This window comes from Lepidochelys kempii, chromosome 10 (genome assembly GCF_965140285.1).
Source record: "Lepidochelys kempii isolate rLepKem1 chromosome 10, rLepKem1.hap1, whole genome shotgun sequence".
In the NCBI taxonomy this organism is placed as follows: Eukaryota; Metazoa; Chordata; order Testudines; family Cheloniidae; genus Lepidochelys; species Lepidochelys kempii.
The window spans coordinates 2240058-2257790 of record NC_136389.1 but is presented as its reverse complement, the minus strand read 5'-3'; the positions used below and the strand labels follow the sequence as shown (position 1 = coordinate 2257790).

Here is a 17733-nt window from a genome sequence, read left to right as displayed (position 1 = left end):
GCAGTTAATTCAGGAATTGTGACACCTGGGAGGGAAGGGTCTCTGAATTACCACAAGAGGGCTGATTAGTTGTGATATGGACACCTGCCCAAGGGAGACTGCACTTAGGCACCAACCAATGTCCTACAGATACCAAACAGTTGCTAGAGATAGTGAGAAAGCCATCACCAAAATCTGAGCTGCAGCTCAATCCAATGCGTGAGAAGCAAAAGACTACTCCTACACCTGAAGGCAGCAGGATGGAGGTGTTTTTTCACAGTGGCTTGACTGGGCAGGATTAGGTTATGGCTGGATGGCAGAGGTTCTCTACTGCTGTTCTCATCAATGCAGAATGACCTAGCGCTAGCTATGTTTAGATCACTGAATATATCACTGTCCACAATTACGGAAATAAATTTTTTTTACTAATGAAATTAGTGACACAAAAATCACTTCAGCTAGAAGCATGGCAGAGTTTACAAAAATAAAGTTTAATAGCATCTTACATCTACATAATCCACTGAAAATGCTTTTCACAATGAAATGTACAAACCCTGAATGCAAACAGGTAGATCTAACCAATTACTGTTAAACACAGTGCCATTGGCTTCACAGATCTAGTGAACAAGACAAGACACATTCAAAAAGTCAGCCAGCATCATCTCACAGATCTTGTGAGCCTGACAAAGTGAAAAATACGCAATTTACTTATGGGAAAGTGAACAGATGACACTGAGGAATCTTTCTTCAACACAAAATTCTATTCAGCTCAATTTACTTTAGATTATCAGTGCAAACTCTCCTGTTAGCTTTGAGAATCCATCATATTACCCATTTACTTTCCTACTGCCTTGGCTTGTGAATAATGGTACATATACACGCTTCCATCTTTCTGTCCAGCCAGGAGACAGGAATCTGTGACTGACCATCTGACCAAAGACCAATTCCCATCAGCATTTGGTGGAAGCAGAGCAGTACACTGGCCTAAAAATAAGTCCCATACTGCGATTGTTCCAGATGTTAGCACAGCTGCTGCAGAGACACCCTTCACTTCGCCTTCCAGGTACCTAACACCATGCACAGAACCATTAGTACTCTGCAAAGTTTCTTCATATAAAATATCATTACACAATATTTTAAAGGTTTTATTTCAGATTTGCTGAGTGAAAAAGAAATAAAAGTCTTCCACATGGAAAAGCCTCTTAAGGAGAAAGAAACCTATTAGAGCGTAAGCCAATTGTAGGAAACTAAAATATACTGAAGTTTTAAGTTGTCTTCATTGCATTTGACCAAGAGAGGTAGGAGACAATTGTTAAGCATTATCATAGTCTAAAGCCTCAATCTGTGAACACTTACACGTCTGTGTAATTTTTCTTAGGCACATAACTGTTTGGAGGATTGGAGACAACGTCTTACTCTCCAGATTTAAGATCTTGGAAAGAGAGCAGGTCACCTAGCTACAAATGGCAATCTGATACTAAATAAATGTACTTACATCTAGAGATAAGACCCTCAGTTTTAAGCATTTACAGTGTTAAATTGCCTAATTTTCCCCAGAGGTTTTGCCTGTGGATTCAGAAATTACAGCTGCAGTTACAGAATCTCTCCTCCCACAAACATTTTGTGAAAGTAAACAAAGTGTGACGTCTACAAAGGAGCAATTCCCTGGCTTGAACACAGGCTTTCTTATAAAGAGCTCCCTGGTGCGCCAGGACGCAGGGAGCTCAGAGGTTAGCTCCCAGACATGTGCAGGAAGCAGGCAGGAAATGGGCAACACCCTCACTGTGATCTCCTGTATATACAAAGGTTAAAGCGACTTATCAGAACCACACTATCATCAGCTAGAGGACAAACGGCCCCTCACAGTTTACAAGCTTTTTAGCTCCCCCACGGACTCCTTTTATCATTGAACAATTCCAGGTCTCTGCTGAAAAAAATAGTCTAAGAAATAAATGTGGATTATTCCTGAGGTACTTGCCTTCCACTGTGTCCAGGGGGGAGGGAGAAGAACATTACCCCAGTGCTTCTGGCTGTTTTGGGATTGAACACTCTCATCCGGAATGCAGGGTTTCCACAGGACTCATTCTCTTTGGCATGTGGGTGACTTAAAACAACAAACAGGAGGCCCTGATTTACAAAGGAAAAATACGTCACTAGAGTGAATGTTAAGAGAAAAACAACAACAAGCTGTTTTTTCCCCAATCATTGGTCAATTCTCTCCTGTAATCAGAACCCCATGTCAGCTGATGCTGTAAGCAGTAAGAACTTACCACTCCTGGTATTTATCAAATTAAATACAAACAAATGCAGGAGCTGCTGGGAGGCTGGCTGATTAGGATTTATTTGGTGCAGTGGAATGACAATGAATCTACGCACTTCTTTTTCAGATCAGAATAGCTAACCTCAAATCAGGATTAACTCACACCGAAAATGAGTTTGTTGGTCTCAATCTAGTCATTTATTCACATAACAAAACTACTGCGCAATTAGACATGACTGGGAGCTTTTGCTTAAGGCAAGGCCAGGCTGAAAGTCAGGACTGAGTGCACTGGGAGAGAGATCTTGAAGAGTCCCCTTCTTGTCTGGCTAAAGCCAGTGCTACTAATCCACACACTGATGAGAACTAAATTTACACACCCACAGGATTATATGTTCACTGATATAAACGCCTGTCCAGAATCCTAAGAATGCAAGTGGGCAAAGCATTCAGGAATCATGGCAGAGGTGCTAATGAATGGGAAGATCCATCAGAATTAGAACCAAGACTTCATACACAAATTTGTGTGTTTAGATCAAGTTCTGAGTGTTTGGGGTGCATGTAATTATTAAATAATTTTAGAATTACAAGGATGATGCTGTGCCATCACTGTAGCCGGAGCTAGCCATTAGTAAATCGGGAAAGATTAACTGTCCAATCACACCAATCAAAGATAGTTCTGAAACACACACACACAGAATGTTTTGGCAGCTGTTTTTGAATCTACTGTGGCGTTACTCTTCTGCTTACTAATATAGCTGTGAAAAGGGCAAGAAATTGAGAAAAGTGATTCAACTTCTTCCCCACAAACTAACTCCGTTTCCCTTCAATTTTCTTAGTGGACCTGAACACAACAGGTCCTGAAATCCAGGAGCCTCTTTTAGACAAGTTTCAGAGTAACAGCCGTGTTAGTCTGTATTCGCAAAAAGAAAAGGAGTACTTGTGGCACCTTAGAGACTAACCAATTTATTTGAGCATGAGCTTTCGTGAGCTACAGCTCACTTCATCGGATGCATGCCGTGGAAACTGCAGCAGACTTTATTTATACACAGAGAATATGAAAAAATACCTCCTCCCACCCCACTGTCCTGCTGGTAATAGCTTATCTAAAGTGATCATCAGGTGGGCCATTTCCAGCACAAATCCAGGTTTTCTCACCCTCCACCCCCCCACACAAATTCACTCTCCTGCTGGTGATAGCCCATCCAAAGTGACAACTCTTTACACAATAAGAAAAGGAGTACTTGTGGCACCTTAGAGACTAACCAATTTATTTGAGCATGAGCTTTCGTGATAATAAAGTTGGGCCATTTCCTGCACAAATCCAGGTTCTCTCACCCCCCTCCCAAAAACCACACACACAAACTCACTATCCTGCTGGTAATAGCTCATCCAAAGTGACCATTCTCCCTACAATGTGCATAATTAAGGTGGGCCATTTCCAGCACAAATCCAGGATTTGTGCTGAAAATGGCCCATCTTAATTATGCACATTGTAGGGAGAATGGTCACTTTGGATGAGCTATTACCAGCAGGATAGTGAGTTTGTGTGTGTGGTTTTTGGGAGGGGGGTGAGAGAACCTGGATTTGTGCAGGAAATGGCCCAACTTTATTATCACGAAAGCTCATGCTCAAATAAATTGGTTAGTCTCTAAGGTGCCACAAGTACTCCTTTTCTTATTGTGTAAAGAGTTGTCACTTTGGATGGGCTATCACCAGCAGGAGAGTGAATTTGTGTGGGGGGGTGGAGGGTGAGAAAACCTGGATTTGTGCTGGAAATGGCCCACCTGATGATCACTTTAGATAAGCTATTACCAGCAGGACAGTGGGGTGGGAGGAGGTATTTTTTCATATTCTCTGTGTATAAATAAAGTCTGCTGCAGTTTCCACGGCATGCATCCGATGAAGTGAGCTGTAGCTCACGAAAGCTCATGCTCAAATAAATTGGTTAGTCTCTAAGGTGCCACAAGTACTCCTTTTCTTTTAGACAACTACACCTTTGAACCCCAGCCACAGACACACACGGCACAAATAGAACGACACCATTTCACATACATACAGAGTCAGAATAGGCGCGATGGCAGATAGAGGCAGGGTAGGAATAACCAACGTGCATCTTTTTCAGAATCTGGCCAGTTTTCAAGTTCCTGCAGAAAATGGAAACAGATCATTGGACTGTTTTATAATCCTCTTGTTATTTGTATTTATTATTTAGACTGCAGTAGCACCAGTGAGCAAGGCACCGTCCAAACAAATGACCACTCCAAAAAGGTGGTAGAAAACGGATGAGGGAAAGGGATGCAACATACACATGCCGTGAGCAGCGCTGGGATGGCAGCACAGCTCGTTAGCTATATGTTCATCTAGATTTATAAGAACATATCAGAAAAAAAGTTCTGTTCCAGGCTCTAGGGCCCCCTGAGAATGGATTTAAAAATAATTAACAACTTAAGGACAAACCAGCAGCAAACTCCACCACATAGGATCTGTAACTAGCGGTTACAGCCAAAATCACTATACATCCCCTCCCCTCCCACTGTATCATTCCACAAGCAACAGTCCCTCCCCAAAAGCCCTGGTGACAGAGTGTAATCTCAGAGGAAGCACTGACCAAACAACAAGGCTGTTCACTGCAGTGGTGCCAACCAAGGCATCTCGAATCCCTTCTACCTCAGCAAAAGCCAGAATGGTTTCTTCTGGGGGCATCAAAGTCTGCCTCTCATTGCTTCTAGGGAGCACATGAACATAAACAGCACATGGGAAAAGACTCTCAGCATTCAGTACACAAGAGAATGGTTCACACACAGCAATACTCCAGAAAGGACAGCATACGATCCCCTCGGCTCCACGGATACCACTGCCTGGCCTTTGTGACATCTCCTGAGGGCTCTCCCATCCCTGTACTGAAAACACCACAAATATCAGACTGCTTACCTTCCTGCTTCTGAAATGGAGATTATCTCAATTTGCTGGTCTTGAAGTGTCCCACTACTACTGACCAGCCTCCTGTTTGTCAGACCAAGAACAGCTTTTATGTTCCCAGTTTTCACTAGTGATTGCTTTAAGGAGCCGTCTTCAGAAGAACAAAGCAAGAGCCTAAATCAAATCAGAACAGAAATCTACATCATAATGAAGGCGAAGGAAATGGAACCCAAATCTGGCCTTCTGTAGCACACAGAAATTACTGTGTTTCAAAACGGTCACACCTACACCAATGGGAGGAAATGAAGCGTAAGAGAATCTTTGTAGTTGATTTTTTAGAGTTGATTTTTTGCCTTTACTCAGATATTTTCAAAAATGCTTTAATATGTGCAAGATCATTTAAAACTGACATATCAGCAAGAGACTACTTCAGCCTCTGGGCAAGAGAAGAGGTCAAGTAACACAAAATTATCTGCAGTCAAGCTAGAGAAATCAGGTTGGAAATGTTCAGTATGCAATAAAAACACACAGCCAGAAACACTCACCTTATTTCTCCAATCTCCAGATCTCCCAAGGCAACACATACAAGATTAGAGACATCTGGCAAGGGAACAATTTGTATTACTGGAATCTGTGAAGGCAAAGGACAGGGATTTAGTTAGGGACACCCATAAGGTCCTTCTCAGTTTGACTTTCTCCCCATTATCAAGGAAAGACTGCATTGTTTGCAGGACCATGATTTATTTTCTCAGTCTTCAAAAGAAATAGATGCAGCAAAGAATCAACAATCATCAACTTTGTCCTTAACCTAAACAAAGAGGCAATGACCTTTGGGAAGATAAGAGGAGACGTCAAAAGAAGTTGAGGAGTTTAAGGACATGAAGAGGACACCAAGAAGTCACACTGCTGTACAATCAACATCCAGTATGCGGAGATCTATACAATTGTAAAGAACTAAAATTTAATGTGAAATTGAATTGTTCAAAATACTGTGCCACATTCTTAGCTGGTGCAAATCCAGTTGCTTAGCTGACCTCAATGACGCTACACCAACATGTGCTAGCTAAGGATCTGGCCCACTACGTGTAAGAAAATGTACATTCCCCCTTGTGAGTCTACAGGTTGTGTGTGTCTTGGGAAGTGGCCCAATACTACCAGAAAACTGCCCCAAAGTGAAGAAGAAACTTCTGTGTACTCTACCTCTGTAAGGTGCCAGGTATACACCTTTCTCCACTGGCTGGAAGCCAGAGGTTTCCACAGGGAAATGAAAGTCTCACAAGCAGTTACGATACACAGCTCTGTGCAGCCAGCCGATTCCCACCAGACGGTGCTCACGTCCACAGCACAAGAACTTGAGAGGTTCTGCTCAAAACAAAACACTGTTGAAGTTATTCCAGCAACTACGGATATTCAGCCTGAAGATTCAGGTTGACTCTTGCATGAAATCACTTCCAGAGAGCTAGTGTGATGGAGGTTTGGAGTTGGGGGTTAGTGCCTTAAATTTTGACTTTGGAGTCCTGACTCCCAATGCCAGTTAGGCCATAAGGAAAACGAGTTTAGTGGTTTTGTCGTAGAAGTAATGGATATCTACCCATCCACCCATGGCACAAAACCACCTGCCATTTGTACACAGCAGAGAGTCTGCAAAGGTGGATCTAAGACCTGAAACACAAGGGACATCAGGACTGAGATACAGTAGACAAGCTGTGTGATGAAGCTTGCACAGCACCTCCTTGTTCTTAGTGCTGCTATTTGCCTCCTTTTCACAGGCGGGAGGGGAGAGGCTACAGGTAACACAGATCACTTAGGACCACTGTAGCCAAGGTTTAATTTTAAACAGATGGCAGCATTTTTCTTCATCCTTGTAAAGAAACATTTGGACCCAACTTTATTATTTTTGGTTGGCTGTGCAGGGTTTGGTTCCCAGGCCTAGAGATGACCCAACTTCTGCAAGTTCCATTGGAGCTTTAGAGTTCAGTGGACTTCACCACAGCTGTCACTGCCCTGCCCACCAACTGTTCTCTACCCCCGACAAGGCATAAAAGGTAAGGTGGACAGTGAGGAGAGACCATGTGGGAGGGAGATCTGATGGCTCAGCTGGGCAAACAACCCCAAGCCATGTTTGCCTCAGTTGTGACACACAGATGCATCGAACGCCAAGTTCAGCTCCAAGCAGGCGAGAATGTCAGCGTGCTCTAGACCTAACAGTATTGACCCAGTAAGGACCAACTCTAAATAACTTTCAGAGATGGAGGGGGAAGGACAGAACAATGAAGCACTGCTGCCAGCCACAGTCTGCAACGCTTGGGGAAGCAGTAGAGAAGCAAGAATCAGGCAACCATTTTCCCTGAGGCTGAACAGCAGTGTCTGCGTTCTGTCAGTTGATACATTTGCAGTTGTTGAGACACTTCACTGTTTGGGATTTTTGTGTGTGTTTGCTCTTCAGTTATACACAGATGCACTTAGGGTGACCAGATGTCCCGATTTTATAGGGACAGTCCCAACTTGGGGGGCTTTTTCTTATATCGGCACCTATTACCCTCCACCCTGTGTCCCGATTTTTTACACTTGCTATCTGGTCACCCTAGATGCACTGGAATTTGACTCAAGATCTCTAGTTGCTTTTTGTGAAAGACGAAGAGGGGACTGACTGATTATGGGCAGAGTCTATTTTGTTTTTTTACTCATCTATTTTGTTTTGCGTTGCATTGTTTATATTCATTTTATTGTGCTTTTATTTAGACTTCATATAAACATATTTTAAAAGTCTCTGTAAATAAATACAAAAAGAAAAGGAGTACTTGTGGCACCTTAGAGACTAACCAATTTATTTGAGCATGAGCTTTCGTGAGCTACAGCTCACTTCATCAGACGCTCAAATAAATTGGTTAGTCTCTAAGGTGCCACAAGTACTCCTTTTCTTTTTGCGAATACAGACTAACACGGCTGTTACTCTGAAACCTGTAAATAAATAAATACTTTTTATTTAAAAACTCCATTTGTGGACGTAACTCAAAATATTATTCCCCAACCTTTAGCTTTGAGGCCAGTTGCAAGCTCCTGGCTCTCAGGCTGTCACTCAGCACCACGGCCAACTCTTCTGCTGTCAGTTTGTTCTGTATAAACAAAAAACATGGACTGATTAAATATAAATTCAAAAAATAATGCTCCGCATGTACAAGTGCATGTGCAAAAGAGCGCACTCACTCGACGGCAGATTGCTGGACAGCAGCTTTAAGAACATCACTTTTGTACTAGCACATTTTGGAAAACAAGAGATTATCTCCCTCTCTGAATTTTCTTTATACCCACCTCCAAACCTCCCACAACCAACCCCAGCCTTTCACAAACAGCACCCATGCAAAGCGTAACCGTGTTTTGTCGATCACCACTCTGGGTGTAGTTACTCCTTCCTTTCTCCAATCCCATCTATTACATTGACTATTTTGTTCTCTATTGCTGTCCTTACAGAGTTCCAGCCAAGAGCCTTTCCTAAGGCAGATCGGCGTTGACCAGGTGCCCAAGAAACATTCTGCTCACTGGCATGGTTAGAATTTACCTCCCATAACGAGCAGCAAAGCCCACTGTTCAAGTTTAAGCAAGGGGGATTTTGAAGGATTTGCTCTGCTACAAGGCTGGGACGGCCTGGACAAACTCAAACATTTACAAACAGGCAGCTAAGGGAAACCACTGCCTCTGGCTGCACACAGAGCTAGCACGCAGGAAGGCCTTGTCCCTGAACCTGAACAGATTTTGGGAAAGATGGCTCGTAGATAGAACCACTGCCCTGGTGTTCCCTGCCAGGGAGTCTCTGCTTTTACCTCTGCACCGCAGCACTCCTTGGAACCGCTCCCTGGTTGCTGATACTCTTTGAGGGAGACAGCTTCATCAGACCTACAGTCAGATCCTGTTCTGCAGCTATCTGAGTGCAATGTACCTGTGGAGTTATTACACTCTCTCCCATCCACAACATGACTGGCTGGTTCTTTGAAGAGATTTGTTTTCACTTGCAAAGGAAGTACAGAAAGTGTGTCAGGTAAGGCCTCATTGTGTACCAGTGACAGGATAGCTGGGGTTGCACCCAGGACAGGGAAAGCAGGTGTAGGAATCTGTGATTCCAGCTGGTTGATTGCACCAGCTGAGACAGAACTTGCCGGAGTTAGCAGCAATTCGCTTGGAGAAAGCCCCTTCTTGTGCAACTGCCCTTCTAAGTGAGGCAGTTTAGGTGACATAGTCTTTGAAGGAGAAATAAAGCTATTTTCTAGACTCTTCCCTTCTGTATTCACTTGTTTAAGTCTCATGTCCCCTAAAGCCACAGTGTCTCCAGCACTCTGGAGCCAGTGTTCAGACCCTGAAGGAACAAAGGGCTCCAGCTGTTTCACTGTGCAGGATTGTAGTTTCTCAAATTTAAGGAGACCAAACTCCTCATCGGGTAAATGAAAGTCTCTGATGTCCAGCTTAGAGGGCAGCCACTTGACACTGAGCATCTCATTCTGGAAGTGAAAGGGAGGATCGAAGGCCATAGGATCCAGACCAAAATGGCTTAGAGGACTTGGACCTTCCAAGTCCATCTGTTGACTGCGCCCTCTTTTACCTAGAAATAGGAAAGCATGATAGTACAGAATTGAGAACTTAGAAGAGAGACCGTCACTTTGTTGCACACATACCCAGCAAACATGCAATTCTCTTCTCTCATTTAACGTATTAAAACAAAGCCTCTGTCTATTTCACAACAGAAGTTAAAATTTTCTCAGAAACACATTTTGGGGCAATTACTGTACTACTTGGGTAAAGTCACTCTGCTTTCACACTCTAGCTAAACTTCACCTGCAGACGCTGCTAGAATTGACTGCACTGCTAGCTATTTGGTGAAAAATGCTCCCTCCCCCCAATGATTTTTGTTTCCAGACTTTTGATTGTAATCTCCTAGGGGCAAGGGCTATCTTTATCTGTGCCTTGGACAGTGCCAAGTGCTTTGTAAAGCACTTAAGCACTGTTGATGCTTGGATACTATGGTGACTGGTGTTCTAAAAGACTAAGAGAAGGGCACGTCTGTGCAAATCCCATCCTTGCACGCATGCCCTGAGTATTGTAAGCATGCGACTCATGCACACCTTGCTCCTGGCCCAAGTATTTTCCAAATAGTTCCCCAGCCATTGATTCTTATCTGTTTCACAACAGTGAGGAACAAAGGCCAAGCATGGGAGGAGAAGTTTAAGGATCATAGAAGGCCCAGAAATTGAGCTTTTGAGGTGTTTATTTGCTGGAAACTCTCCCCTCAATTTTTCTGACGCTAAAATATGGAAAACAAGAGAGGTCATATCTGCAGGAGGATCAACCACAAAAAGGTACTTTAGAAAAAGGTACCTCAGCCAGCAAGAAGACGGGACATCTAGGTAGCAAAAAGGCAGGAAGGTGAGTTCAAGAAAAAAAGAACCCATGCTGGGCTAAGGACATACAGGAGCAAGGGTACTAGCCCTGTATGGTCTTTCCCTCTCCGCAATACTTAAGTCCTAGCTTTAGGGAACTCTCTGATTTTTCTGCACAACAATTCAGTCAGGTACCTTTAGATCCTTGCCTCACTTTACGTTTCACGGAGGAACTTGGGAGATCATGCTGAAGTAGAGATTCTTTAACTGTTGGCAGCTGCTCAGCCCGGCAGGCTTTCTGAACACACTGATTCCTAATGTGCCCCACTGGCTGTTTATCAGCCTGACTCACATTTACATTGGCTTCCAGATCTTGCGTGGGGCTGGAGAAAGCTTCATCCCATGGATTTAAGAAATTATTTCCTTGGAGTGGATTTTGAATATGTTCTAATGGAGGCTGATGGCATTTGCTGAATGTTTGGCTTACATCAGGAAGATCAGCCTCAGCTGGCCATGTAATGTCTGTCATTTCTGCTTCTGTAGCCTCACCAGCTGCAGGGACGACCACCCTTGTTTTGCCTATAGGTGACCTCTCATGGTCACCCTCACAGTTTTCCTTTCCAGGTTGAGAATCATTTGACAAGAGATGACTGTTTTGCTTTAGCACTGTAAGATCTGAAGTCTCAGGATGTGCTTGTGACCCATTCAGTGCAGGTCTGCAGGTAGAACCCCATCTGCCCCTTCCTCTCCTCCAGGATTTTCCCTTAGCTTGTTTCATACTAATAACAGTCTTCTGAGAAAGAGAGCCACTGGAAGTGCAGCTCTCATCTGATGGAGGGAGAGATTTCTCAGAACTATTTGAACTCACTGGGTCACTCTCTGCACCTAGAAAAGGGAACAGAGTGCCCCCTGCCTGCAAATCACTTCTGGCGGTTTCTTGGTAGAGCTGATCTGAATTTGAATTTATCTGCTTATGTTTACTTCGCAGCCCTTTCCTGCTCCTGCCCAACTGGCTGAGAATGACAGCCTCCAGGTCTACTTTCCTCTGGCAATTAGACATACGCCGAGTTGTCCTAACATAATATTCTACAGGAAAGAGGAGTCCTTCAATCATTGTGCAAGAGCTCAGTGCGCTTTCTGCTGCAGGAGGAGTCTTCTCTAGGACAGGAGACCCTGCTTCAGTCTGAGCCTCTTGATTCCTCAAAGGTTCTTCAACATTATCCAGAAGAGAGTCAGTGTTCAGAGGACTTGAGCTCTTGGTCTCACTGTGGTTTCTTTCTTTATGGGGTCTGCTTTCACTAGTGCTAGGGTTGCTTCTGCCTGCCAGGGATGGTTGATTATCTGCAGTTAAATCGAAGGCCCTACTCAACTCTTCCCGATCCATTTGGTTTTCTATACAGGCAAGTTCTTTTCCTGTATTCTCGATGTTTTGAAGTGAAACAGGCATATCACCCACTAAACACTGGGGCAATGGCTCATAGCTATCACAGATGTCCTCAGCACATGGAGACACAGGCTGCTGAATGTTATTGCCACCCATCAACATGCATGAAAGTGGTTTCGGGACACTCAGAAATACATTTTCTTCAGGCATTTCCTGAAAATCTCCTACCTGTGGATCTTGAGGAGTTAAACCTTTTTCTTCCCTCACAATGACCAGCCTGGGGGCCTTTTGGATTTTATTCTTGGTGTTTGAGATGGTGTTCCTTCCCTTGAATACTGGTGACCCAGGCTCCTCTGTACTTCCCATTTGATTTTCCAACGTTTCACCAGCACTGATTGGTGGCACTTCACAAGCTGATTCTCTTCCCTCTGAGACCAAAGTCATTCTACTCCTTGACAGTTGGCTTTGGTTCTCCTCAGTAACAGATCTCATGAGGCCAGAGAGGATATTTTCTTGGTCACTATTTGTGCTTTCTGCCAATGAACTTTCCTGCAAGTTAACTTCATTGTTGAAGAATTCAGGCTCAAGTTTAAATGTGACAGACATTTTTTTCTCAGTGCCTGAGTCAGAACAGGTATTGGTCTGTAACATACATATTCCAGATTTATCGTCATCATTGGGAGACTGTTTATCCATCAGTTCTGTGGAGACAAATGCAATTTGTGAAGAGCATTCCCGCAGAAGAGTCCCACTAAGACAGGAGGCAACAAAGCAGAACCAGAGACAATTTTAACAAAAATGGCAAACTAAGGGTTCTGCAAAAATTATTCCACTGTTTTATTTTCTTGGCTGAAGTATAACATGACACACCATATGATGCTCAGTTTACTAAGCATACACCAAATGGATACATGCTTAATAAGAAATCATGCTTCCAGAAACTAGGTGGTACACTGTGTTAACCTACTGGTCTTTCATCTCTGAAGACCTTTCTTGTGCTTGAAAAGGAACTGAGATGAATAGTTTCATCCTTATCACTATCAGGCAAGCACAAACTTACCAGCACAAATGGCAGACTCTGGCCAACACTAGAACTGAGGTGGTAACACCAGGCTCAAGAAGCACTGGCAAATGGGGGTAGGACTGTAACAAGGGATGATAGTGTGGGTCATGATTTAGGAGTATTGTCATGGCGACATATACATATGCCCAGGGGTAAGGCAACAATTGAATAAAAGGGACAATTCAAGTCAGAATTTTCACGAGTATTAGCAGAGCTCGGAAGCACCCTAGGACTGTAATATCAGCTTGTGCCATAGGTCAGGACTGTGGTGCATAGGCAGAAGTAGGTGGTAAATCAGAGTTGGCACCTCAGTCTTGACATGTAGCACATACGATACTATATTATACTACTTCTATACTATACTGAACTGTAGTGTGGGATCACACAGCTCTATTCATAAGGCCTAGAGGTTAAAGAAAGAAATAATGTCTCAAGAAGTTATATTTTGAACTGTTACCTGTGGTATTATTCTCAGTTTCCTCTTGCCTAAGCAATTGATTTTGTTCTGCAACCGTTTTCTTAACATAATTTTTAACCCTCTCAGCTCTTTGTGCACGCTGTTAAAACAACAACAAATCAATGACTCAGCATTTCATTGTCTGCATGTTTTTTGTTTTTTTTTTAAAGAATAAACTTCATCTCCCAAAGTCTCAGCACCTTTCACCAAATTTATCATTCAGAAACACAAGAGCCAAGCAAACCTAATAATTCAGGGTTAAAACAATGGTGCTCACCTACCTGTAACCTGTTGAATGTTTTGCTGTATTCTCTTTTCAGGAAGGCTAACTTTTCTTTCAGCTAGAAAACAAAGATGACACATCACAGACATTACACGATGCCAACAGTAAGTAAAAACCAAACCAAGGCCTAGAATTGTGTAGTGACATTTTAAACCTAGAATATTGATACGCATACACTCAAGCTTCCTGAGAAATATTAAGGCTTCATTGCTCAAGACCAGTGCTTAGTTCTCAGGCCTCTGTCCCAATCTTCTTATTCACTACTCTGACCATGTCAGACCATCTTCAAATCCCTCTACTAGCCTCCTCTTGACTCCCCTACCAAGCCCTATCTTTTTATCCTCAACTACAAGGCCCTGTAGAATGCCATTTCTGCCTGTACACCTTCTTCCTCAACACCCCATCCCATCTGAAACCTTTGCCTCTTCTTGCCTTCAGGTCTTTCTCCATCCACACCTTCGACTTCGAACTCTCTCCCACTCTGAGTGCCAAAGGGCATCCTTCTCTATTAAAATACCCCTTTACAAGCGACAGCTTCTGTGAGGTATTTCAGCAATAAGCTATTGTGTACTGTAGAGAAACCGTAGTAACTCACAAAGGAGATCTGAACTGTTCCATTATAAGGCTTTTTCTTACATGTCCAGTTGTTCAACTTTACCAGAATTAACAAATCCATCTGAAAACTGCCCTGCAAGATCCAATGGAAAGGTAGAAGTTTCCTGGGAAGCTTCAGGAGGGCTGACTGAGGTTTTCACAAGATAAAGGAGATCCAATAATGAGGTGGGTCAACTTTCTGAAATATTTCCTAACACTGTTTTGCCCCTTCACAGCTCAAAACCAGCGTGAGCTAGAAGTGCCACGTTTGATTTGTTGAGCTGGCCTCTTTGAGAAGGACAGAAGGTTTCTTCATTATTAAAGGGGGGGACCTGCTTAGTCCCAATGCCAACACAATACAAAAGCTTGGGCTCCAGAGTTTTCAAACTCTGAACCAGCCAGAATGGCAGCCTCTGAAACTGTCACTTGTACTTGCAAGCATCCTAAGGCTCATATTAGAACTGCCACATCATGTGCACCTTAGGATGTCCTTAACCCAGGCTGCAAGCAAATTGCACATAAATATTTTCCCATGTTAAGCCATAATGGGCTTAAATTGCAGCAAAGGCGGTTTAGTTTGGACATTAGGAAAAACTTCCTGTCAGGGTGGTTAAGCACTGGAATAAACTGCCCAGGGAGGTTATGGAATCTCCATCACTGGCGATTTTTAAGAACAGGTTAGACAAACACCTGCCAGGAATGGTCTAGATAATATTTAGTCCTGCCATGAGTGCCCGGAGCTGGACTAGAAGACCTTTCAAGGTCCCTTCCAGTCCTACAATTCTATGATAATTCTGTTGTGCTTTGCTCCATTCAATGAAAACTACCACATTAGTAGTTCACAGATGTCCAGAATAATCCACATACCCTTTAGAAACCTGGAATGGATATCAAAGCATCTCATGGTTACATGCAGTGTTGTAGCCTTGTCGGTCCCAGCATATGAGACACAAGGAGGGTGAGCTCTGTGTAAGCTTCTCTCTTTCACCAACAGAAGTTGGTCCAATAAAAGATATTACCTTCCTCACCTTGTCTCTCTATGAAAGCATCTCTGGCATTTTTACAGAATCAATTTAATATTAAGGAAAGACATACAGAAAAAAATTGTAACCAGGAGTTAAAGTAGGAAATAGTGATTATGAATCACTTGTGAGGGGAAAAAACCCTTAATAGTGTAGTTTTCTCACACCACAACAAGTGGGAGAAAGTCTGGGGAATCAGAAAAAAGAAAGGGAGTACTTGTGGCACCTTAGAGACTAACCAATTTATTTGAGCATGAGCTTTCGTGAGCTACAGCTCACTTCATCGGATGCATACCGTGGAAACTGCAGCAGACCAGAGTTACACTTGATCAATCATTAGAATATACAAAAATGCACAAATTAGGTCAAATAAATAACCTTAATGCAGCCCACAGTAAAACCAAAAGGCAATCCTCTTCTCCAATAACACACATCTACATTGACTCTAAAAACTGAGAAGTGATCTGACTAAATTAGCCTATTTGTGTTGATGGGCTAATTGGACTCCAACAATATAGTGGGAGCCAAACATAAGTGTTGTCATATTATGAGACTTATCACAGACACCAACCTAACATATCTGGGGCTATGGACCTCAAGGTCTGGAACCAAAGTTAGGTAGCTTACTGGGAAGTAAGATGGCATGGAATCATATATATCTATCTGCCATATATGTACAAATCTGAAGCCACGCACTCTAGTTCCTTGACTCCACAGGAAAATATACATAGAGCATGCTTAAGATTTACTAAAGAGCTCATCAAAATGTCTCTCTTACAAGTAACATGTATAGTTAGTACTAGGGACACAGGAAATGTTTTTTAAAGTGTATTAGTTTTATTTATACGTTTCTCTAAAGCTGAATGATCCTTTACCTCATTACCCTCATCTGTTAACTGCGCACTTAAGCAGTAAACATCTGTAAATATGGTACAGTAGTCAGTATTCTTAGAGTTATAGGCTTGTGTACCTTTGAGGAACAGTGTGGGACAATTGCCCCCAGTTTCAACCATGTCAAATAGTTTTAGAATGATATAGTGTTTCCTGGATAATTGTCTGTGCACTTTTTGGAGCACCAAATGGTCTCTTTTCAGATGTTCTTCGGGCAGAACCACAGAGATTTCTGTAGGCCCTTAAATGCAGTTTCATGCTTTCTAATAATTGGATATTTTATTCCTCTTTAAATGTAAATATCCTGAAATCATCAGTCTCCCTTGTATATGTGTTTTCTGAAAAATTAGCAAGACTCTCTTACATAATTACTGATCGTTAACAACAACTTCAGCTTAAAGAAATTTTTATATTTGCCTGAGAATCTAATATCGATTTACAGGAATTACAGGTTTAACAGTCTGGGCACCATCCATATTTGTACCATGCTGTCTGTGACTTTGGGCCAAACGATGCTCCCCTTTAAGTCAATGGGTCTGCCCAGGTGAGTGAGGCAAGTGGGATTGGTCCATACACCATAAGGTCATAAGAACGGCCAGACTGGGTCAGACCAAAGGTCCATCCAGCCCAGTATCCTGTCTGCCGACAGTGGCCAGGACCAGGTGCCCCAGAGGGAATGAACAGAACAGGGAGTCATCCAGTGACCCCTCCCGTCGCCCATTCCCAGCCTCTGGCAAACAGAGGCTAGGGACACCTTCCCGGCCGATAGCCATCGATGGACCAAGCCTCCATGAACTTAGCTAGCGCTTTTTTATCTAGTTCTCCCGGGGGTGGGGGACAGCGTCCTCCCGTCCGTCTGCACGGCCCCTCGGGGTGCCCACAACCTAATCACACAGCCTGGGCGGCGCGCTCCTGCTCACAGGCCCCGCCACAGAAACCACCGCAGCCAGAGCAGCAGCCAGAGCAGCGCCCGCACCTTCTCCTTCTCCTGCCAGCCCAGCGCCTTTCCCACGGCGGGGCCCTCCATGGCGCGCGCCGCCGGCCCCTCGCAGCCCGCGGCAGGGGGGCCCCGAGCGCCCCAGGCCGGGCGCGCCGTTCTGGGCGGGAGCCGGGGCTGCCCAGGGACGTGCCGAGGCCGCTCCTCGCGACGCGGGCGGGAGCGAAGGGCTCCTAGGAACGAGCGCGGCCAGCGGGGCCCCCTCAGCCCGGGCCGGGCCCCCTCAGCCCGGGCCGGGCCCCCTCAGCCCGGGCCGGGCCCCCTCAGCCCGGGCCGGGCCCCCCGCAGAGCCCAGGCGCGTCCCGCCAGGCCCCGACTGCGGGGAGCAAACGGGCCTCGGAGCACGGACCCCCCCCCCTCCCCGGGCCCCCGAGGCCGCCCCTCCCCCGGCCGGGCCGGGTCGGGTCGGGCCCGTCTTCGCTCGCTCCCGAAGCGCCTCAGCCCCGGCCGCAAGGCAGCATGCTAGGGGGAGCTGAGCGCGCGCCAGCGGGGAGTGACGACAGCAGGCAGCCGAG

General features: G+C 44.4%; 1 protein-coding gene across 6 annotated transcripts; it reads right to left on the bottom strand.

Moving 5' to 3' along the window:
- Positions 1-451: 451 nt before the first annotated feature.
- Positions 452-17585, bottom strand: PALB2 (partner and localizer of BRCA2). 6 transcript variants are annotated; one of them, XM_073361637.2, is made up of 13 exons: positions 17198-17561; positions 13713-13772; positions 13432-13531; positions 10723-12612; positions 8980-9752; positions 8191-8274; positions 6359-6520; positions 5704-5789; positions 5171-5332; positions 4848-4961; positions 4296-4383; positions 1958-2106; positions 452-1046 (listed from the first exon to the last, which is right to left on the bottom strand). In XM_073361637.2, exons 1-13 carry the CDS (start codon positions 17246-17248, stop codon positions 815-817), a joined length of 3951 nt encoding a protein of 1316 aa, XP_073217738.2. In that variant the 5' UTR covers positions 17249-17561; the 3' UTR covers positions 452-814. The 6 variants fall into 6 exon arrangements, with proteins under 6 accessions (XP_073217738.2, XP_073217736.2, XP_073217739.2 ...); XM_073361635.2 differs by having other exon boundaries at positions 4848-4964; positions 17198-17560; XM_073361638.2 differs by lacking the exon at positions 5171-5332 and having other exon boundaries at positions 4848-4964.
- Between the last annotated feature and the right edge of the window lie 148 nt (positions 17586-17733).

What these genes read in the sequence shown, in the direction of transcription:
- PALB2 (XM_073361635.2), bottom strand. Translation starts at nt 17,248, where the DNA reads ATGGAGGGCCCCGCCGTGGGAAAGGCGCTGGGCTGGCAGGAGAAGGAG. An exon ending in AACTGAGAATAATACCACAG is followed by an intron (nt 12,613 to 13,431) that starts GTAACAGTTCAA and finishes TTGTCTCCACAG; the next exon opens with AACTGATGGATAAACAGTCT. An exon ending in ATACCTGGCACCTTACAGAG is followed by an intron (nt 5,790 to 6,358) that starts GTAGAGTACACA and finishes TTGCCTTCACAG; the next exon opens with ATTCCAGTAATACAAATTGT.